The sequence below is a fragment of the Phyllopteryx taeniolatus genome, chromosome 4 (assembly GCF_024500385.1).
Source record: "Phyllopteryx taeniolatus isolate TA_2022b chromosome 4, UOR_Ptae_1.2, whole genome shotgun sequence".
Taxonomy (NCBI): domain Eukaryota; kingdom Metazoa; phylum Chordata; class Actinopteri; order Syngnathiformes; family Syngnathidae; genus Phyllopteryx; species Phyllopteryx taeniolatus.
Genome location: NC_084505.1, coordinates 5,926,405 through 5,939,923, shown reverse-complemented (window position 1 = coordinate 5,939,923; position 13,519 = coordinate 5,926,405). Strand labels below are relative to the sequence as shown.

Here is a 13,519-nt window from a genome sequence, read left to right as displayed (position 1 = left end):
GTTCATTTTTTAATTTGTTGCTAGTTGGCTCTGACACGGTGGCCATCCCAGGACCACCAGGACCGACTGGACCTCCTGGTCCTCCTGGAGTTCCTGGTTTGTCTGGTCCCATTGGTCCAACAGGAATTGGTAATTGCAATATTTTTGTGAAATGTTTAACCTGTGAAGTGGTATTATATGATGAAAGATAAAGGTAAGATGGTGTAATTAGCTATCACTCTTACAACATTAGAATGATATCATTTTCAAGGTCGAAAGGGAGACCGAGGAGAGAAAGGGGAGAGAGGTGAGAGAGGAGAAGCTGGCATCAGTATCAGAAGTTCAGAAACTGTCAGTGCAACACGAACTGGTAGTAAGTACTGCACCTGTTTCCTCAGTTTTGTAGTACCACTCAAAGCCTTCATCAATGTTAAAATGTTGCATTTCGCTGGCATCAAATGAAAACTTTGCATCTCCTCTTTGTTGAGCAATTAACATTGCATCATTATAGAAAGCAAGCCATTCTTAACACTTTAGATTGATCAATAATTTGTAAAAAAATAAAAATAAAAAAGAATAAATAAATAACATACCCACTGGGCACAGACTAATAGCATTGATTTGTGACAAAATATAAAATTGACCAAATTTCGACATGCATTTATTTATTTTTTTTGCCCAACGCCAGCAAACTATATATCTAAGCGCCGTGATTCTTCTCAAACAGGTCTGTCTTCATCGGCTGGATTTATGGGCCCACCGGGACCTCCAGGGCCTCCAGGAGTTCCAGGTCTTCAAGGTCCTCCCGGTAGGTTTAGTATTGCAATGGAACCTCAGAAGTTGGATACGCTAAAATTTGTACAGTTTGGAGTTCAACCAACCTTCCATCCATCCATTTTCTGAGCCGCTTCTCCTCACTCGGGTCGCGGGCGTGCTGGAGCCTATCCCAGCTGTCATCGGGCAGGAGGCGGGGTAAACCCTGAACTGGTTGCCAGCCAATCGCAGGGCACATAGAAACAAACAACCATTCGCACTCACAGTCATGCCTACGGGCAATTTAGAGTCTCCAATTAATGCATGTTTTTGGGATGTGGGAGGAAACCGGAGTGCCCGGAGAAAACCCACACAGGTACGGGGAGAACATGCAAACTCCACACAGGCGGGGCCAGGGATTGAACCCGGGTCCTCAGAACTCTGAGGCTGACGCTCTAACCAGTCGGCCACCGTGCCGCCTCAACCAACCTTTTCTTTTTTTTTTTTAAATACATCCATCCATCCATATTCGATAAAGTTTTTCCATATACAGTTAGGAGGAACTGGCTGATTTCTTCAGGTACGTCCTGGACTAATTGCCAGTCAATTGCAGGGCACACATACTACAGATTCCCACACACATTCACAACCTTGAACAATTTAAAGACTTCAATTAACCTAACCTGCATGTTTTTGAGATATGGGAGGAAGTCGGAGTACCTGGAGAAAACCCGGGGAGAGCATGCAAACCCCACACAGGAAGGTCAGAGCTGAAATTCGAATCCCAAACCTCAGAACTGTGAGACAGACATATTAACCACTACCTCATCGTGATGCCCTTCTGGGAAAATATGCCTAAAAAAATCCAACAAAACCTCTAGTTCAAAGCGTCATCATAAATGACTAGTTGAAACCTCAGCAAATCTCTTGAGCATCAATTAATGATCAGTCTTTATTATACACTACACACCATTTGCAACAATAACTTCCTGATCCCTCTCCATTCTGTGCATGTCCAGCCTCTTCGAACTTTTACTTTATTTTTGTTACAACGTACAAACTTCTATTTTTACGAGAACAATAATAAATATATTGAAATTTTTCTAAAGGCATCACTTAAGAGTTAGCATTTTATGATGCCGACAGTTTGAGCCAGGAACAAATTAATTAATTCTACATTATTTTCCACCATCATAGTCAAACACAGTCTGACTTTATATGTTCGACTGTATTCAGGGGAAACCATAAATATTGGCAAGCAGCGTAGAAGTCATATTGATTGTTCTTTTGTTCTGCTGTTTTAATTGTACTTTTGTTTTTTTTCTCTTAGTTTTAAATGTTTATAAGCAGATTATTTTCTTTGTTTGTATCATGTGAAGCACATTGAGTTACCTTGTGTATGAAATGCGCTATATAAATAAATTTGCTTTGCTTTACTTTGCTTTTGTTGTCACCATAGGTGAGACAAGACAAGGTCCCCCTGGGCGTAGAGGTCCACCAGGAGAGCCAGGTACTGAAAATGGATAATTATACATATTTTTTTAAATACAACCCCAATTTCATTGAAGTTGGGACGTTGTGTAAAAAATAAATAAAAACAGAATACAAAGATTTGCAAATCATGTTCAACCTATGTTTAATTGAACACACTACAAAGCCTAGATATTTAATGTTCAAACTGATAAACTTTATTGTTTTTAGCAAATAATCATTAACTTGGAATTTTATGGGTGCAACACGTTCCAAAAAAAAGCTGGGACAGGTGGCAAAAAAGACTAAGAAAGTTGAGGAATGCTCATCAAACACCGGTTTGCAACATCCCACAGGTGAACAGGCTAATTGGGAACAGGTGGGTGCCACGATTGGGTAGAAAAGGAGCTTCCCTGAATTGCTCAGTCATTCACAAGCAAAGATGGGGCGAGGTTCACCTCTTTGTGAACAAGTGCGTGACAAAATAGTCGAACAGTTTAAGGACAATGTTCCTCAACGTACAATTGCAAGGAATTTAGGGATTTCATCATCTACGGTCCATAATATCATCAAAAGGTTCGGAGAATCTGGAGAAATCACTGCATGTAAGCGGGCAAGGGGAGAACATGCAAACTCCACACAGGCGGGGCCGGGGATTGAACCCTGGTCCTCAGAAGTGTGAGGTAGACACTCTTATCAGTCCCCACCGCGCCGCCCACATTTCAAATTGTTTTTGGAAATTGTGGACGTCGTGTCCTCCGGGCCAAAGGAACCGGACTGTTATGGACGCAAAGTTCAAAAGCCAGCATCTGTGATGGTACGGGGCTGTGTTAGTGCCAATGTCATGGGTAACTTACACATCTGTGAAGGCGCCATTAATGCTGAAAGGTACATACAGGTTTTGGAGAAACATATGCTGCTATCCAAGCAACATCTTTTTCATGGATGCCCCTGCTTATTTCAGCAAGACAATGCCAAACCACATTCTCCATGTGTTACAACAAAGTGGCTTCGTTGTAAAAGAGTGCGGGTACTAGACTGGCCTGTCTCCCATTGAAAATGTGTGGCGCTTTATGAAGCATAAAATACGACATCGGAGACCCCGGACTGTTGAACAGCGTACATCAAGCAAGAATGGGAAAGAATTCCACCTACAAAGCTTCAACAATTAGTGTCCTCAGTTCCCAAACGTTTATTGAATGTTGTTAAAAGAAAAGGTGATGTAACACAGTGGTAAACATGACACTGTCCCAGCTTTTTTGGAACGTGTTGCAGCCATAAAATTCTAAGTTAATGATTATTTGCTAAAAACAATAAAGTTTATCAGTTTGAACATTAAATATCTTGTCTTTGTAGTGTATTCAATTAAATATAGGTCGAAAATGACTTGCAAATCATTGTATTCTGCTTTTATTTATTTTTTACACAACGTCCCAACTTCATTGAAATTGGGGTTGTGTATATTACATTGGTTATTGATGTTAAATGGGGTTATCAGGCATTGGAGTACCTGGACCCGCAGGACCAAAAGGAGAGCCTGGAAACTTTGTACCTTCATCAGGTTGGTGAAGTATTTTTTAAAAACTTTATATTTGTTACGTTAAGCTATGGTTGTTTAATTTGCACCCCCCCCCCTAATTTGCACCCCCCCCCCCCCCCCTCAGAAACCTTCTTTGCTGGACCAACGGGACCACCAGGACCTCCTGGTCCCCAGGGCCCACAAGGTACACTTGACAATTAAGCCATATTCCCAAAAAGTCTTACAGTTCAGTTCACAGTTCTGGTTTTTGGTATCATCTATTGTCATTTTTAAATCATCATATTTTGGGTTCCTCCCATTTCATTTCTGCTGTCACAAGGAAATTAAGTCTCTGGCAACCAATTAGTGGACAGCATTGGAATCTAACTCCATCCTGCCATTACTGTTACCTATCATGTTACAGTACTGTGTTGGGAAAGCCAATGAAACAGTTATTTTGGTTCCCTTTTTTAACTTGTGGCACCAAATCAAACTGTACTGCTTGGGGGAAAAGAAATGTTTCAGTCATCTGAGATGTGTTCCAAAGATTGGTCATTGAACCATTGTTAGAGGATGACAATTGAATGTGGAATTGATGAATGGCTGTTGCACTACTGTAGGATGCTTTGATTGAATTTTGACCCTTTCTTATCATCATTATTAGGTGAGCGAGGACTACGAGGTTACCAAGGTATGAAGATGAACATGCCTACTGTACCTACATGACAACTTTACTCTTAAAATATGTTCAAATAATACGGTTTCCAATCAATTTGATCGGTTACAGGAGAACCAGGACAGCCAGGTTTGGCAGGAATTCCAGGAGAACCAGGTAGCTATTAACAGTCACGTTTTCCATGTACAGTGGTGCACATAGCTTAGCCTTTAGTCGGCTAACTAATGCTAACACGAGAAACGCATGCATAAGTAGTCAAAGTCATTTTTATTAGGAGGAAGTCAATAGCCGACCACGAGTTATCGGGGTTTTCACGCTTATTTCCATTAATTAATAAATGGTAGTTTTGTGTTGCATTATGGGCTGTACATTCAGACTGTAAATGGAGGATTCTTCGAGCTTTTACGGCATCCCAAAGCCAAATGAAGCTCACTGAAAGCTTACATGCAGCCACATTACGTGACACAAATGGAACCATACTCACCGACCATGTTTGCTTTCTGCACTTTTATATAGTAATGGTAATACATTTAACTATATAATAACTTGTTTTGCAGTATAATATTACAATATTAAATATAAAATGTTTCATATCTAATGATATTTGGCACCAAGGTGATAACAAAAGATGAATCCCACATTAGCTAATAACTTGCATCTCACTCTTAAATACTTGTTGCCGCCGTTACTTTTGGTGATATTTTACCTTTTATCGTGGGCCTGCTATCGTCTAAAATTACAAAATTATATGAGCCTTATAATTTGCAAATACACGTCATGTATGGAGACGTTTCGCTGTCAGAATATTTTTAAATCGGCAATTGAATGACTGACACATACTTCTATGCGTCAAGAGACTTGTAGACTTTCATGAAATCTTTTGGCGTCGGGCGAAATTTATAGTTTTCGATCAAATATATCCCCTCAGTCAGGTCAGGTAGACGGATTTGGGACACGTGTCCATATAACTTTGTATTCAAGGCAAATCCTGGTTGCCGCTGTTGTACAGAAGCTTCGCCGCTCAGCTTTACTTGGCATCAACTGGCTCAAACTTGCATACTGCGATAAAAAAAGTTCAGTTTCGATTATATTTAGTTTTGTTCCTGTCTTGTGTGTTGGTTATTGTGTCCACCTGTTCTCGTCAGCCCCCTAACTTGTGTCAACCGATCAGCTCCCTCCAGCCACTCGTGTCTTGTTTGTGTTCCTCGCTGTCTCGTCAGTTTGCTTGTATTTCATTCCCTGCTTTCTGTCAGTCCTTGTTGGTTCTTTGGCGATGTCGTATGTTGTTTTCTGTTGCTAAAAGTCACGTTTCTCTTGTCATATTGTTGTATGTTGTGAGTTTACCCCTAGTGTTTCTTTGTTACTTTGAACCTTGTTTTTTTTTAGACTGTTGTTAATTTAGTATTTTGGTTTTTCCACGGCCCTTCTGTTTTTGAAAATAAATAACTTTGTTTTGAGATTCGTGCCTTGTCTCCCTGCTTCCCTGCACTTTTGCCTCCAACACCACTATGAAATAGCCAAAACTTGACAAGATGATTTGAGATACAAATTATTTGAGTATGATCGTGTTTACAGAACAAATTAAACTCACATTTCAAGGCACCACTGTATTTTATTGTCTAGATTGTATTAAGGATTCAAAGTTGGACCAGGATAGCAACAAACCTAAAACATTTATTTGTGCATTCCTCACAGGTGATTCAGGATTCTCTGGAGTCTCCCTGGGTAAGAGTCCTGTCTGATATGTAAAGTATGGGTCATGTATCAATATCGATCCCTTTAGGGACCATGCCCTAAATGACATCACAGGTAAGGATATATGTTGAAAATCAAGGAGGCAGTTTACATTCGGATTCAATTGTTGGTTTTCACAAAAATGGCAAGCTGTTTTAAGCATTTATTTTATATCGTTCTAGTGCACGGACTTGTTCATGTATTAGTATGCTCTTTGTTGTTACTAGTAAGACAATTCAGCCCACCAGTAGAACAATTAGGGTGCACTCGTAGAACAAATTTGTCTTACTAGCGCCGTTCTTCCCCCCCACTTCCATATGACATTTCTGTGCACTAGTAGAACGATTAGGGTGCACTTGTATAATGACTAGGGTACACGAGAAGAACAACTACAAGTTACGAGTGAGGCAAAACTGTGCACTAGTTGACAAATATGTGCTACTGATACTAATAGTGATATACAATTCTACTAGTTAACGTCTAGTGCTTCACTGGTTGTACTAGTAGCACGTATATGTCAACTAGTACACAGTTTTTCATCACTAGTAACATGCAGTTCTTCTACTAGTGCTCCCTAAGTCATTCTACTAGTGCGCAGAAATGTCATACAGTAATCGAAAAAACGGACAGCTACAGTATACCAGCACCATTTTTGTTATTTTTAGCAAAAATATTTGTGTGTTTGTACAAGGGGGTGCATCAAGACGAGGACCGCCCGGACCTCCTGGACAACCTGGTGCACCTGGAAGAGATTGGAGTGCAGCAGGTTCAAGTGCCATGGGCCAGTACATTGCAGAGTACATTCAAAGTGAGATGTTGTGCATTCATTTCCAATGTCAATCTATTACTACATTGTGGTTAATCACTGATCAAATTGAGTTGTTTTGACATGCAGGTGGAAACTTGAAGCAGTCTCTGGTGGGACCTCCAGGGCCTCCGGGGCCTCCTGGTATCTCAGCGGCCTCAGGCGCCGTGATGGTGGATGATGTAGCAAATCGAGTCATCGCCTACATGCAGAGTAAGAATGGGCAACTATTGTCTTGTTATTTCTTAAGAAAAAAACAAAAACTGAAGTAATGTTCTATTAAAGATCGCAAACTAGTTGACACTCTTATCAGCATCTGTTGTTTGCAGTAATGCACTCATTTTTGGTTGAAGAAGCTATTCATCGACAATCGGTTTCACTCAATTGACAGTATTCAATACTGACAATGTGATCCAGTGGTAAAACTGTTCAAACTAAAGTATGTCCAATGATCCAGGTCAGGGCAGAGGATATGGTGGGACTTCTGGCTCTATTGGTCTCACTGCTCAAAGTGGCTCCATTTCTGTTGATGACCTCATCGCCCTTTTACAGCGTAAGTCTTGTTAAACTGTTCTGTAGTCAAAAATGTGTCGAAACCATGTCACTTTAACAAACCCCCTGTGAAATAACCCCAATATACCACACCATGTTTGACATCACAATATGAGTGTAAACTGTAATTGTTTGTTTGCAGGAGAGGATGTGAGAAGATATGTTACTGGTCCTGCTGGTCCACCAGGGCCCCCAGGAGCACCAGGTCATGGAAGCTATAGATTTGGTATCCAGGAGGTGGCTGAACGTGTCCTCAGTCTGATGAAAGGTACTTTTTTTTTTCTTAATGATGGTATCAAATTTAGTATTTAAGAGTTATGGTGTTATAAATTCATTATGTCTAACTGTGGGTCATTTTTTGACATTAGACAGGGGCATGTTGGGTGTATCTGGACATGGAAATGGGCTCTCAAGTAAGAGAAAGCATTTTTTTTACAGTATTTATTCGATGAAGTCGTCTTTTTATCCCGGATTTTTTTTTTGTACAATGTCAAACCAGGTGAGTATCATACTGCTGTTGGGCCCCAGGGGCCACCTGGTGTGCCGGGTCCACCTGGACCACCAGGAACTGGAAACTACTTGAGCTCAGATGTCCGTGAATACTTTCAAAGTGAGTTTGAGTACATAAATAGCTCCACTTTCTTAAATAACTGTATCAAATACTTAACCAACGTGCTTCCAAAAGGTATTGCTGGTAGAGGTCCTCCAGGCCCCCCCGGGCCCCCTGGACCCGTGGGTCCACCTGGTCCGATCTCTGAACTTTCCTACACTGGTCTTGCCAACAGTGAGACGATCAGAGCAGATAGACGGGAATATGTCAGCAGTGAGTACAAGAAATTTCAGATACCAAATACAAGGGGCAGTCAAAAAGCAATGAGCCACATTTTATTCAACCTACTAATAATTGACTTTTTTTTCTGAATGTTTCACGGTTTGTATTTCCAATGCTTGTTTGAAGGTTTATTTTCAAAAGGTTTCAAAAGCAGGCTCTTGTTCTTCACCTTTGATACTGGACCCCCACGATTTGACTGTGCCGTAGCCTATTACAGCTTCCCCCTACACATTTTGCAATCTTGTTTAACTGTTTATTGGTGGTTACCCTTCCAAAGCAACAAATTCAATCACAGCTCTCTTCTTCTGCTGGGCATCCAACAATGATGTCATTTCCAAAATGGCTGACACTGACTGGAAGAGGACAAGCTTAAACAAAACATTTTCTAAATAAACCGTCAAACAAGTACTGTATTAAAACTAAAAACCATGAAAACTTCTGGAGGAGAAAAAAAATCAATTATTAGTAGGTTAAATTAAATTGGGCTTGTTATTTTTTGCCTGGCCCTTGTATGTTAACTTACCGGCAGTTCTTTGTGAAGCACTTCATCCATTTGAAATTTCACCCATTCTTGACCAGTTCTGTGAATGAATATATAACCTTAAGGAAATATCTTAAGGTGACAGGACAAGAGGAGGTATGTTTGGCATTCCTGGTCCACCTGGCCCTCCTGGACCCCCAGGAGAAAAGGGAGACTCAGGCGTATCTGGTGGTATGAACTGGAACGTGGATAGTGGAGACTACTCCAGTATGGCCGTCAGAGTAACCGATTATATCAAATGTAGGTGACAAACAAGAAAAACATCACCTATGATACAATGGAATTATTTTGACTTATTTTGTTGTCACCAACATGCAGCCCATGGCCTGCTCCGGGATGTTGTGAGGGAATTTGGTGGTGCTGTCCAAGGCCCTCCAGGACCCCCTGGTCCTCCGGGAACCCCTGGATACAGCCAGTGGTTTGGTTCTCAAGATAATGTTGTGGATGTGGTGGAATACATCAAATGTGAGTAAACATATGCTGCATTTTCCCTCAAATTCACATGCAAAATTGCAATGCACTGACATATTTTTGAGGTTAAATCACTCTACATCTGAGACTACGCTTCACAAATACAAGAAATAATTTTGAGAGCCTCACGGCTGAACCAGTGTCTCTGTTGCAAGCCACTGTGTGAACGTATACGAATCAAACATGCTATGAGAATCAAACGTGTACTTCTTTTCCTAATGTGTGCAAAAATATTTTCTTTTAGTGTGAATTTTGAGACTTGCATTTATATTTTGCGCTTTACTCTATTGCTATTTCTTGCGGTGCCAAGTGTAGAAAAGGCTGGAAACTACAACATTATACTAAGGGTTGCTGTGTTAAACTATCTGGACATGTAATCCTCAGCGCAAGGTCTGTTGTATGACTCTGGGAGGGATCAATATGGCCATGCTGGGCAAGTACCCAGAGGACCACCTGGACCTCCTGGACCTCCAGGGTCCACCCGTTGGTTTGGTACTCATGGAAATGCAACAGATCTGGTGGAATACATAAGATGTAAGTGGATTCTGACCAATGAATGCTTCGTTCAAGCCTGCGCTGGTATCGTGTGCCTGGATCAAAGTATAAAGTTTTTATAGTGACAATCACTTTGTAGTTTTTGCATAATCCTGCTAAAGTAACCCACGAACAATGACGAAAACATAACCTCTCACCGTGCAGGTGGCACATGTAGTAAAATGAATAGTTCGAATTTGAAGCAAACTTCTCTGTGCCATTTATCTCATCTGCAGCCCAAGGTGTGTTACGTGACATCATCAGGGAGTACACTAATCACATTTTCCAAGGACCTCAAGGACCACCTGGTCCTCCAGGTGTGCCGGGCCATAGTCAAGGGTTTGGTTCCGGTGTAAATTACACACCTCTTGTGGAATACCTCCAATGTAAGCAATCACATGCCAGCCAATGGCAAATAATGTGCAGACAATGGTTATCAAACTTTGACATTTTTCATGGCAATGACCTGTTTTTCTAGCACGTGGTCTGATTAGTGACAGAAGAGGGAGCAACCATGAACACACTGTTCAAGGGCCACCAGGACAACCTGGACCTCCAGGAGCCCCCGGATACAGCCGATTGTTTGGTTCCCAAGCAAACGTTACTGATATAGTGGAATTCATCAGAAGTAAAACACTGCTTTCTAATATAACACTGCACATCTTATTGCACTAGATAAGACAACAAAAATGAAATAAGTAATTGATATTTATTTATACTGACAAGTGAACATTTCTACTACAGCATATGGTGCCATAGTCGGAGCACCAGGGAGACCAGGACAAAAAGGGGAAATGGGATTCCCAGGCCCAAAAGGAGACAGAGGTACACATTGCATTCCAAAATAATTTTATGGTACTTTGTTCTTAGTTAAGATTAAGAATTCAGATTTTATCGTAGTATTAAACATGTCCTAAGTCAACTAGGATAGGCCCCAGCTCCCCTTATTGAGGACAAGTGCATCAGAAACGTATCAAATATATCGTTATGGATAAGTAAACTTTTTGCAAAAATTAATTTGCAGTGTGTTCATCAAACATGAAAAGATGAGTTAAAACTCTAAACCTTGCGGATATCTTGGCATGAACTTTCTTGTTTCGGACCGCCGCTTCCTTTTTCCTCTTCAGTCCTCCTCAGGGAAAAAAAAAAACACAGAATCCTCGCTGTCTGTTTAAATTTGTGGTCGCTTTGTGTCTTTTAGTCCCTTGTCTTGTCGCACGATTCCACAATGTCAAATCAAAACAGTACTGACAGGGCAATTGTGTGTGTGAAATAGGGTAAATTGCCGTAAATAGTCATCCAATCAGAAATTAACACCTATAGGAAAGCATTCCTGGGCCTCTTGAAAGTTCTTCCCCTCTAGCAGGGTCTTCTTTCGTACCCCAAAAACGACAAGGAACTTTCTTCTTGGAAGTGTTCCCATTGTGTGAAACCTTCCAAAAGTTCCTAGTTCCGGGATAAAGGGTCTGAAAAAGTGGTGAAAAGAGGCCTTACAGAAGGGGTCTTAAAATAACTAAAATGTCTTTCACTAACTTTTTCTGTCATTGGCCTATTGGGCTATTTAATAATGACTCTGAACCAGTCGCTCCACCCAGCTTAAATGTCCACACTGTGTTTGTATGGATACAGGTGACCGTGGTTCTCCAGGGCAACAAGGACCCAAGGGAGAAAAAGGTCAGTAGTCAAGTTGATTGCTGATGGTTTGTGACATAGTTCAATTTTTCAACTCTCCGTATTATTATGGCACAGATCGATTTTACTTCAGTGAACCTCATACACTAATAATGCGTTGCAGCGCTACATACTGCACATACGACCTCAATATTTAAGTTTTGATTTATAGACGCATCTTTCTGACTTACTCTTTAATGAGTCATTATCAATCTCAATGTATTTTAATACAAATATAAATAGTAAACTGTACACAACACACTTGCAGTATAATCGTTCACTTTTATGATGATCCAATGGGCTTCTTCTCACATTGTTGGCTTTATTTATTAGCACAATTTGGAGTCAGTCTACATTATCTACAAACCTTTAATATAAACTAACTTGTCTTGCTTTTTCAGGTGACTTCTCAACGATTTCAAGGAGAGCAAAGAGGGATGTTGGTGTCTAAGGCACGAGGGTGTGTGGATGAGAGTACCCCGACGTTGTTATGCACATTGTCCGTTTTGCAACAGTATATGTATCCAATGTTATTTCATTATTACTGCATCTGCTTTGCTGTCAGGGATCATATAGAATAGGAATTTTAAAGCTATACCCCAAACTTTCAGTTTTGTTACAAGTGTGGATTTATACTTCAAATAAAATCAAACCAACTGCAGTTACCATATCCAGCGTGTGTACATATTTTGTAAAATCTGCAACTGAATTGAGCGTTAAAGTAATTTTGTGGATCAATCTTACTTATTGGTTTCATCTGTGGGATGCTTTTATATATAGAGTGGGTACGGAAAGTTTTCAGACCCTCTTAAATTTTTCACTCTTTGTTATATTGCAGACATTTGTTAAAATCATTTAAGTTAATTTTTTTCCTTATGAATGGACACACAGTATCCCATACTGACAGAAAAAAACAATTGAAAGTTTTGCTGATTTCTTAAAAGAAAAACTGAAATATCACACACCTGTAAGTATTCAGAACCTTTGCTGTGACACTCATATTTAACTCGGGTGCTGTCTATTTCTTCTGAGCATCCTTGCGATGGTTCTACACCTTCATTGGAGTCCAGCTTTGTTTGATTACACTGATTGGACTTGATTAGGAAAGCCACACCCCTGTCTCTATAAGACCTTACAGCTCACAGTGCATGTCAGAGCAAATGAGAATCATGAGGTCAAAGGAACTGCCTGAAGAGCTCAGAGTTTGGCAAGGCACAGATCTGGCCAAGGTTACAAAACAAATTCTGCTGTACTTAAGGTTCCTAAGAGCACACTGGCCTCCATAATCCTAAAATGGAAGACGTTTGAGAGGATCAGAACCCTTCCTAGATCTGGCCGTCCGGCCAAACTGAGCAATTGGGGGAAAAGAGCCTTGGTGAGAGAGGTAAAGAAGAACCCAAAGATCACTGTGGCTGAGCTCCAGAGATGCAGTCGGGAGATGGGAGAAAGTTCTAGAAAGTCAACCATCACTGCAGCCCTCCACCAGTCGGGGCTTTATGGCAGAGTGGCCTGACGGAAGCCTCTCCTCAGTGCAAGACACATGAAAGCCCGCATGGAGTTTGCTCAAAAACACCTGAAGGACTCCTAGATGGTGAGAAATAAGATTCTCTGGTCTGATCAGACCAAGATAGAACTATTTGGCCTAAATTCTAAACGGTATGTGTGGAGAAAACCAGGCACTGCTCATCACCAGCTCAAAGCAGTCCCAGCAGTGAAGCATGGTGGTGGCAGCATCATGCTGTGGGTGTGTTTTTCAGCTGCAGGGACAGGACGACTGGTTGCAATCGAAGAAAAGAAGAATGCGGCCAAGTACAGGGATATCCTGGACGAAAACCTCCTCCAGAGTGATCAGGGCCTCAGACTGGGCCGAAGGTTCACCTTCAAAAAAGACAATGACCCTAAGCACACAGCTAAAATGCCGAAGGAGTGGCTTCAGAACAACTCCGTGACTGTTTCTGAATGGCCCAGCCAGAGCCCTGACT

General features: G+C 41.0%; 1 protein-coding gene across 5 annotated transcripts in view; it reads left to right on the top strand.

The window, feature by feature from the left end:
* Positions 1–12,207, top strand: part of LOC133477420 (collagen alpha-1(XVII) chain-like) — a 35,673-nt gene extending 23,466 nt beyond the window's left edge. For all 5 annotated transcript variants that reach the window (XM_061772133.1, XM_061772136.1, XM_061772135.1 and 2 more), the window contains 24 exons: positions 25–129; positions 251–352; positions 707–787; positions 2,192–2,242; positions 3,701–3,763; positions 3,867–3,926; positions 4,386–4,412; positions 4,509–4,553; positions 6,093–6,122; positions 6,823–6,939; positions 7,027–7,149; positions 7,394–7,489; positions 7,631–7,756; positions 7,857–7,901; positions 7,988–8,098; positions 8,174–8,311; positions 8,940–9,101; positions 9,180–9,326; positions 9,717–9,866; positions 10,103–10,252; positions 10,345–10,494; positions 10,611–10,691; positions 11,496–11,540; positions 11,939–12,207. In XM_061772133.1, coding sequence (XP_061628117.1) covers positions 25–129; positions 251–352; positions 707–787; positions 2,192–2,242; positions 3,701–3,763; positions 3,867–3,926; positions 4,386–4,412; positions 4,509–4,553; positions 6,093–6,122; positions 6,823–6,939; positions 7,027–7,149; positions 7,394–7,489; positions 7,631–7,756; positions 7,857–7,901; positions 7,988–8,098; positions 8,174–8,311; positions 8,940–9,101; positions 9,180–9,326; positions 9,717–9,866; positions 10,103–10,252; positions 10,345–10,494; positions 10,611–10,691; positions 11,496–11,540; positions 11,939–11,988 — 2,255 coding nt within the window. In that variant the 3' untranslated portion in view covers positions 11,989–12,207. The remainder of the gene's footprint in view (positions 1–24; positions 130–250; positions 353–706; positions 788–2,191; positions 2,243–3,700; positions 3,764–3,866; positions 3,927–4,385; positions 4,413–4,508; positions 4,554–6,092; positions 6,123–6,822; positions 6,940–7,026; positions 7,150–7,393; positions 7,490–7,630; positions 7,757–7,856; positions 7,902–7,987; positions 8,099–8,173; positions 8,312–8,939; positions 9,102–9,179; positions 9,327–9,716; positions 9,867–10,102; positions 10,253–10,344; positions 10,495–10,610; positions 10,692–11,495; positions 11,541–11,938) is intronic.
* The last annotated feature ends 1,312 nt before the right edge of the window (positions 12,208–13,519 follow it).